Below are 10,214 nucleotides of genomic sequence, written 5' to 3' on the forward strand. Positions count from 1 at the left end.
CTACATTTACATGATTTTGAAGTTAGCAGACATTTAAAAATTTTTGAATTTTCGTATTTCAACAAATCAATTGTAAAAAAATAAAACAAAAATATGCACATGTAGAAAAATGAAAAAACTACAGGCGTAATTTTTTCAAATATTTTTTTTTTTTGTTTTATCATCTAAAAAAAAATCCAAAAGTTATTAGACGTCTGCTAACTTCAGTATCATACATTTACACCCATTTTTTTTCTGTGTGATAAAAATTAGCTGGAGCTAAATCAAAAGAATTAGCAAATTCACCTGAAGAAATAAAAAAATCAGTGTCTGATAAAAATGAACGTAAATAAAAACGAAAAATTGATTATTTCCAAGGACTATTCTATGTATTCTGTCAAGTCGTCATTAATTCGCGTCAACTGGTATGCAAGGTAAAATATTTTAAAAATAAATAATGATATATTTATATGTTGAAGTGAAGACGATTGTTAAAACGATCTTTCGATGGAACGATAAATCACTAGGATGGAATCTTTTAGTTTTGTTGTTGCTTTTGCTGCTGCTGCTGCTGTTAGTTCACTTGTATATATACTTATGCACTCAGTGGTTCAATCTTTCAGAGACTAGTCGACCTTGGTGCACCAGGAATGACGGAGAATGTGAAAACTCATGGATATATATTTATATACACATATATAAAAGAGCATAGTACTCTGGGAAAAGATCCACATCATAGAATACACGGGAATTTAAAAACAAAAACTAAAAAAAAATTTTTTTTATTTTTAGCAGATAAATCTTTAGATAAGTTGATATTTGTTGGTTGTATAATGAGCATATACATTAACAAATAACAAGACAGGAGCAATGAATTTAAATATAAGTTGAGTATAAGAGATATTCAACTGCAAACGATATTGCGATTCGATAGTTGTCTCTATATACGTAAAGATGCAACACTAATTCATGTCAAGATCCGAGACTAGAGATTGATATCGCGATTAAAAACACCAAATGATTAAATGATCTCATTGATTTAGAATATTACAAAATAGTCATTAAATTACCAAGTGAGAGTGGTTTCTTTTTTAAATTTAATTCCGTAATTAAAGAACGAGGAACAGAAGGAGCGGCTGGAAGTGACAATAAAGTAAAAGACAAAGGAACCAGTTCATCTTCCGCAAGTCTAGGTCTTTACGTGAACATAAACCGTGACATGACCTGTCCAGCAGAACTAGGATCCAGTCCAGAGGCAACTTTCACCTGATCCCCATCAAGAGTATGCACGTGATTCATCAACTGATCTTGGCATTAACCAGTCAGACGCGACAAATAGACAATTTCTAACTCCATAAAAAGTTTGGTCATTAAAAGTAAATAACTTGGGGTTTAGTTTTTAATTGGAAGTCTTTACTTGGAGAGTTTTAAATTATTTTCAAAGGGAAATTTTAGTAATAAATAAATAGTGATAAATGTGTAGAGTATGATGCTGCCGGTAGCTAAACACTGCGAGCTATTCTCGGATCATCGAGGTCTTTATGACCTCGCCTAAAAGACCATTTCTCCCTTCCCATCAAACTTTATTTAATATAGTTTACTCTATTATTAAAGCACTATTCATTTTCACCACCGTTTCATATTTGAATAATACATTTATCATTTATTATTTTATTATATATATAGACTGAAAGTACCATTTCTGGGTAAATTTCGCAACTACTTTATCTTCATAATTAAAGTTATGAGTGAAAAAAATTATTTAATACTGCTATGCGTAAAAAAAGCTTCAAATTTTAATAATTATAACAGAACCCGAGTTGAAATATTAGACGTAAATTGAACGTTTTGAACGTAAATTAAACGTTTTGGACATTAAAAACTCAATTTGACAGCTTTCAACTTATTCAAAACGGAGATTGGAGTATCATAAATTGAAAACTTATTTATCATAAAACTAAAACCTATTTATACTTCAAATAAGAAAACATACACTGTAAAAAATCAGGAGTGAATTCGGATTGAAATTAAATCCGAATTCACTCCGCATTCACACCACCACTCGGAGTTCCGGAGTTTTGAAAAAAATCATTCCGCATGCGGAGTGAATTGGGAGTTTTTTTTAGCGGAGTGATCTCGGAGTGACGCGGATTTTATTTCACTCCCAATTCACTCCGGTCCGGAGTTTTAAATCATATATTAATCAATATTAATAATTTTGCCGCCATATATGTTCAGTTATTTACCATATATTTTTTTATATATTATCGACAGTATATGGTTTTTCCACACGGGTTGAAAAAGTTTAACGGGATTTCTCTTGGTTTATTTTTAACTCATTACCCACAAATAATATAACTTTATTTCGATTAAAATTTACCACTCGGTTTTGAGAAAAACGATCTCAAAGTTTTGCTATTTTTAAATTTATGGAAAATAGAGATTAACTCATGAGTTTTTATAATAAAATCAAAACGCATCAACGGAATTTTATAAAAATTGAATTTATAGAAATCGAAGTTACAAATCGTATTAACAAAATTTTATCTGTAGAAATATATTCGCGCAGGCGCAGGAAATAGGGTAGAGGTTCCATTTATGGCCACTGCTTCATTTTTGGACATTTAATGGACGTAATTAAAAGAGTGTAGAAATATTTTTTTGAGTAAAATAGTCGAAAAAAAGAACCGTTCATAAAATACCCTCAGCGCTTTTATTTCGCGCTCGAGGTTTACAAAATTACGATCGTGAAAATATACTTGAAGATCGTAACATTTTTCGCGCAACGAAAATGAGAAAAATTTGTGTTATTTGACTGCTTAGAGGTGACTGCAGAGGTAGTTGGTGGCCTACAATTTTCGGCTGACATCCTAGCACCGATGTAAAATATTTCAGAATTCTAGATCCAGTAGATTTTTTACTTTTCATTTTGGTTTTTTATTTTCGTTCTTCAGGTAAATTTGTGAAACGGGTATAGTGAATAGTTGAGCTTGTAATTTATTTAATAAACTTCAATACCAAGAGTGACGGAGGATCCATATATAGTATTGGCTACTCGGTAATTTACTCGTGGGATGATGTAGGTGTCGGGCGTTTTATTTTGCACCTGTTTCTATGTTTCATTTAATATAAATACATAATCCAAGTTATAAGTTTACTTGCTATTAACGCAAAACCTCACGGGTGTGCTACAGCTAAAAAAATTTTACCGTCACGCTCACTTTTAATTCTATTCACAGCTCAAGTTTAAAAAATTTAAACGAATCCGATACAGTTTAAGCTCGATTTACTTTAATATTTATGTTCAGTTGTACAGATTAAATGTACGGACGCGTTTCGAGTAAAATACACTGAGAAAAAAAATATTTTCGGATCATTGTCACCAAAAGAAACTATGCTATTAAAAATTTTCAGTCCAATATATTTTTGGTGCAAAAATTTGACGATTTCATTCAAAATTATTTTCTTAATCAAAGGAACCCAAGATTTTTTATTTTTTTCTTGGAGTAGTGTAAATAAATTTTGATTTCCTTCTGTCAAAAAAATGATTTTTCGTTATATATGAAATTAATGTAATAATTTATATCGATTTATCACTCAAAAAAATATTGTTTTCACAACAGTTACTTTTTTTCTGTGTACGAAATAAATCGCTGGTTCGTTTGGAATTATAAAATATAAAAATAAAATTGAACTTGAAAGAACGACGGCCACATATTTTATACAAATTTACAAGGGTAATAAACTCTTAATATTTATTTGTTCGCAAATAAATTGCAACAGCTTATGATTTATCAAGTTTGTTATTACGAATACAATATGTCATCTGCAGTTAAACAACTTCAAAGACACCGTGAAACTCATCGAGATTATATATTTTTAAACTTAATATTACTCTCTCGTTCTCCAGCAAGATAACAGTCTTCAGTATATTCACGTACACAAAATAACGGTCTGAACAGAAAACGACTTTGTTCCGAGAGCTGAAACCTGCTTGCTAGGCCTGCGAAAATCGTCAGTACCGGTGAGATTCGAACCCAAATCAGCTTGAAATTAATAATTATTTGTACAGAAAAATGGAGACTCCTATTTTCTATTTCTTACTCTCTAAACATGAATTAGTGGAAATTTCATTAATTACGTTAGTGAAGCAGTATTCACTTCATAATCAGTGTATTTAAATAACAAATTAGTGAATTCTCACCAATAAATTTAGTACTATAATTTTCACTAGCAAATTAGTGATTTTCACTACTGAACTAGCGATATTTTCATAATTTCTACAAGTGAAACTGTTATTCACTTCTTAATTTATGAATTTCACAATTTCACTAGTAACTTTAACTAGCAAATAATTAAATATTTTACTAGATATAAATATAATTAATGACTATGATACTATTTTTAAAAATTTTAATAAAAAACTTTCAAAATAAAAAAAAATAAAAGTACAGAACAATAATATATTTATATGAAGAGTACGTCAATCATAACATCACGGATTTTTTATTTCTTCATCGGTTATTGTTTGGCATCATAACGAATATACTATTTACACTCACGCAATCACATGCGTAGGTCAGCGCAGTGGATGGCATCAAAGACTTTGAATCGGAAGGATGCAGGTTCGAGCCCAGCAGTCACCGGGATTTTTTCATCAATCAAAATCATGTATACTTCCTCTAAGTAATGATTCTAATACATTAATCACATTTCGGATCTAATTACGAGTGTCTTATATTTTTTTTCGCAATATAATATTTTTTTCACCGATGAAATCAGTGGATTTTCATATTCACTTTTCAATTTAGTGGATTCTCATATTCACTTATCAAATCAGTGAATTCTGATATTCACATATTCATTTAGTGAATATTCACTAATTCTGCGTGGTACGATTGTAGCATTGACAATTAGTGAATATTCACTTAAAATTAGTGAAAAATCACTAATTCATATTTAGAGAGTATTCAGGGCCAATCCCAACTCAGTACCGGTTCTAAAACCCAAATCGAGCGAAATAAAAAAATAATCAGGCCTCGATTCTTTAAGTAGTGACCCGGATAAAGTAAAATAACGCAAAATAGTTAGTGAGTTAACTCGTTGGTAGTCTTATAGTATAGTCGCCCGGTTGCTTCTTGTGGTGTTTTTTTAAAATATTTTTCTATACCCACGTAACCTCCTTTGACGTTTAGTTACAGGACGGGACTTTCGATCGAGCATCAACGTTACTCGCAACTCGCGTGGGTTCTCTTTATATATATTTACTTCTTATATTCCATTCCCTTGTACTTATGGACGTTGTCGTAGTCGCCGTAATGTCTCAGGGCAACTGTCTGGTGAATGGAACATACTCAACAACCGGCTGACCCACTGCCCGTATATACATTTGTACTAAATCTTTGCCATATTTATTCTTTTCTTTCCTCTTTCCTCTTTCCTCATTTTTATTTATTATTTTTTTTTTATCTTTTCAACTTTTCCCCTGCTTCTTTCTTTCACCTTTACACACTCGCTCTAGTTTCTTTGGCTACCAAAGTAATCATTTATATTCTCTTCAAGTATAAAAATAAAACTAAAACTTAAACATTTTTTTCCAACTGTCTCTTGGCTTTCATTTAGATTGGGTAGATTGTTATTATTTTTAAATATTAAATGGCCTCTTTAAAAATAGCAATCAGAAATTTAATTATAGTGTAGGAACAATTAAGTGGTAATTAACTTTGACCTCGTCTGACCCTCTGCACTCGGCAATTTAACAGTGTACTTAAAATAATGGACAATTGGCTTGTACCTTGGGATGGACGTTTTATTGTAGAATTGGCCCGCGAACGTTATCGCGCCCATAAATGGCGCGGGCGTTGGTTAGTGTACGCTGTCATCCCCCCTCCCCGATACTTAGACTTCGAAAGCCACGTGGTGATGCCAAGTTAGTGGCGGTCGTCATCGGACCTATCGTTACCTATCTACTACTCCAAAAATACTACCGACTAATATAACGGCCATCGATTATTTATTAACATTTACTAAAATTATACTGTAGTAAAAATATATAGGGAATGGGGGGAGGGGGCAAAACGGAGTACTCCCAAAATTTTATTAATAAACAATTTTTTTTTTTTTTTAAATATCGAGTATTAGTGGAAAAATGTAAATGACTTTTGTTTTATGATAAAAACTATTAAGTTTTTTTTTCCTTTGCATCCAATATTTAAAATGTAATTTTTTTTTGGTATAAATAATTTACAAAAAAATTTAATTTAATCAAATTTATTTATGATACTGAAGTTAGCAAACGTCAAATAATTTTTGGAATTTAAAAAAAATGATAAATTATAAAAAAAAAATTATTTTGAAAAATTGCACTTGTAGATTTTTTTATTTTCTACATATGCATTTTTTTAGTTTTTTTTTTTGCAATTGATTTGGTGAAAAAAAAATCCAAAAATTGTTGATTGTCTGCTAACTTCTGGATCATATTTGTTTAATATCCAGAAATTTTTTTTCATCTTTTTTAAGGGATACCCCATTTTGCCCCCAAAAATTAAAATTATTTTTTTTTTCAACATCTAAAATTAAAAAAAAAAAAAAAAAAATTTTGCGTAATTGAGTCTTCGAAAATTTAGTATTTCCTTAAGTAACCCGTTTTGCCCCCTCCCCCATTTAAATATATAAAAAAAATTTTAATTCACTGCAATAAATTTAAACTTTTCAAACTTTTATTTTATTTGTTTTATTCTTGAGTTCATTGAGTTTTATTCTTGAGCTCTGGCTCATATACAAAAGGATCACGGATCGAACCCAGCGGGCGGCAATTTTTTTTCAATAAAAAAAAAATCCATTTTAATTATGAAAATAATAATTTCAATAATTTTTTTATATTGAGACGTATTGAAAATAATTATCGTTAGAAAAAAAAATGAAATGGATCAATTATATATTTGAGGTTGAACTGCGCGGAGACCAATCGAAAGCATTAAAAATTAATTTTTTATTTGAATATCAAAATAAATGGAGTTTAAATTACATTGGCCTTTAAATAAAAAGGCCAAGGATTTAAATAAAAATTCATCAATAAAACCAGATATTAGTGTCCTAAAGCTAATTGTACATGAATTAAGTCTACAAATTGCATACGTAGAAAAAATAAAATTAAAATTACTGTTTTAAATAATAATAGAGTAAGCAGGAGCTCATATGAGACATTTTTACGACTCATAAAAATAATAACATAATTTTAATTTTTTTAAAATCCAGTTTCCGTTTATAAAAAAAAATAAAATCAATAAAAAATTTTCAGTTAGAAAATGTTTGAAATATAAAATATTTTCCAGGCAATTTCGTTGTATTTTATCGATGGTAAATTCTCAAGGAAGTAAACCCACGCTCATATTCTACGAACGTTGTTGTTGTGTATAACACTTCCGGGAGATTCTCGTGATTACGAGATGAAGGATGATGGAAGTTTATTTATATATCAAAGTTTAAAAGAAATTTAAGTAAAACTTATTGTGACTTACCACATCGCTTGAACAGACACAGGTTTAAAGATGTGCTGACAACCACATACGCTTACGCTGAAGCCCCTGGAAGTGTAAGAAAGTAAAACCGGAAATGAGAACCAGTGATCCATGTAGGCGTTTTATTTTTATTTATCTCCAGTAACAACTAATTCTACATAAATTAACCGCCAGATAAATACCCAACTCATTCGATCGATCGATCGACAGATCAATCCATCAGTAATTGTATAATAATAATAATAATAATAATAATAACATCATATAAAGATAATTAACCATTAGTTAGCCGTCTAACATTATAAAAATCCATTAACCGACATTTTATTATCGATTAAGTAACGTTTCCTGATTGCATCGATCAATAAATCGAGATTTCTCTCCGAGTATTTTAATTTAAGACCGCAATTTTTCCCTGATTTGAGGACAATATTAAATACCCGCATGAAAATATCATACATGATAAAAAAATCATATATTAAAAAATATGTTACAGATATAAATATATATGACAGTACATGAAATCTTATATACAACTATATATAGATTTTGGCCGATTTTATTATATTTCTATATATGTTTTCTCTTACGATTTCATATATTTCCGTATAACTTTAATATATTATTTATATATTTGAAAACTTATAATTTTAATATATTCAAAAATAAACGTTATTTATACATGGAAACAAATAAGAATACATATATAATTAATCATTATATGGCACGATATATGTACCATGTATTTAACTTTATAAATTTTTGTATATATAGAACCATATAAGTCTCCCATATATGTAAGAATAAATAAAATATATTCTTTTCTGTCTTTCTCTCTTTGTTATAAGATTCAAAAATTGTGTTCAGAATATATATATATATATATATATATATATATATATATATATATATATATATATATGTGTGTGCTAGCTTACAAATTTACATATATGATTATCAATATATGTAATACATATATGTGCTAACTTATAAGTTTACATATATGATTATAAATATATATAATACATGTATTAACTCATAAACTTACGTATATAATTAATTATATTAAAAATTACTATATTATATATAAGAAAATATATATCCTTGGCCACTTATATGGTCCCATATTGATTATATATTTTTCCATATATATTTATCATATCTGGTATTTTCATGCGGGCCATGGAATAACACGAACCTGAATTTAAAATAACGGATATATAATAATATATAACGTAATATATTATGCATTATGCTGAGTTTGAATTGAAGGTATAGTCGCATATATTCTAGGCTGCATTGAGTTACGACGGCATCCGTTGCTGCTGCATCGACTTACATACTATGCAGCTAATTACAAACTCGCACACACACACACACACACACATACTAGTTACATAAACTCCTCTTTTTTTCTCTCTCTATCTCCATACAAACTGATATGATATAGAGACCGAGTATAGAGTACCAGAGTATGTATTACGCGGTACACCGCGGGGGTCACGTGTGTTATGAGTCTAGTCAGCAACTTGCAATGAATATTACGCTTTGCTTGTGATATATGTCTATTATATGTCTGTGTATGTATATATGTGAGCTAAATAAAATTATATTGAAAACTTGATAGTTGAACTTTCACAGCCGGATAAAATTAATTTGAATAATTAGTAGAGTTGATGTTATTTTTAAAAAAATAGTAAATGAATTTTGTTTTATTTAGTAAGTGATAATTTAAAATGTGGACGGCATATGTAAAGGTAATTTACACATTAATAGATGCGTGTAATGTAAGAAGAGATGCATTACATAGTAGAGAGCATGACTGCATGACGGTTGGGTAGATGAAGAATGGAATAAAGAAACGGAGCGTCCTGGGGTTCGTTGACATCGAGCGGAACGCAAAGTGACCGGCGCATTCATTTTCTTTACTCTCGATGTGCCATCATTGCTTATAAGACTCTGGATTATTTATTATGTATGCACATCTGTTACTATCTCTTTCTCTGATATTTTATATTTATTTATGTTATTTTCATTATTATTAATAGTTTACAAATATATATGCCGGCTAAACTTTTATGTTCGTTTTGATCGGTACTCATAATTTTATAATAGTGCAATTAGAGACAAATCCGATCCTTGTCAAAACTTGTAGCATATAAAAATTATAAATTAATTTTTAAAAAGACAAAAGTAAAAAATAAAAAATTTTGTACAATTAAATATAAACTATATGTAAAGATATATCTTTACTATTTAGTTTCATAACTTAATTTAATATAAATTCTTTACAGACAAAATATGATGTTTAAGGGCATTCTCAGACAGTGCCCGCCACTTTTCAAAAATATTCAATTACCTTGAACTGTCGTAACAGTATTCAAATTTTATTAATTAAATTCGAAACAATTAAAGCATTAATTGAAAAAATGTAAATTTCGCCGAAATATAGATTTTTTAAAAAATTACTCACAGTTGTTTTATCAATTGGGAGTTAAACGAAATTTGGTAAATAAATTTTAGCTTCACAAATTTGACTTTCAAAATTAAAATTTTGAAGTGAAGATTTTACTGAAATTTATTTTCAAAATTTCGTTTAACTCCTAATTGATTAAAACTATAAATAATTTTTTTAAAAATCTATGCCTCGGTGAAATTGTGACTGCGTTGTCCTTTTTTTCAATTAATGCTTCAACTTTTTTGGAATTAACTATC

At 29.2% G+C, this 10,214-nt stretch overlaps 1 protein-coding gene across 2 annotated transcripts in view; it reads right to left on the reverse strand.

The window, feature by feature from the left end:
- LOC130664403 (protein phosphatase Slingshot) overlaps positions 1 to 10,214 on the reverse strand; it is a 47,588-nt gene that overhangs the window by 12,989 nt on the left and 24,385 nt on the right. For both annotated transcript variants that reach the window (XM_057464241.1, XM_057464242.1), the window contains one exon: positions 7,500 to 7,565. In XM_057464241.1, coding sequence (XP_057320224.1) covers positions 7,500 to 7,565 — 66 coding nt within the window. The remainder of the gene's footprint in view (positions 1 to 7,499; positions 7,566 to 10,214) is intronic.

This window comes from Microplitis mediator, chromosome 3, assembly GCF_029852145.1.
Source record: "Microplitis mediator isolate UGA2020A chromosome 3, iyMicMedi2.1, whole genome shotgun sequence".
NCBI classification, from domain to species: domain Eukaryota; kingdom Metazoa; phylum Arthropoda; class Insecta; order Hymenoptera; family Braconidae; genus Microplitis; species Microplitis mediator.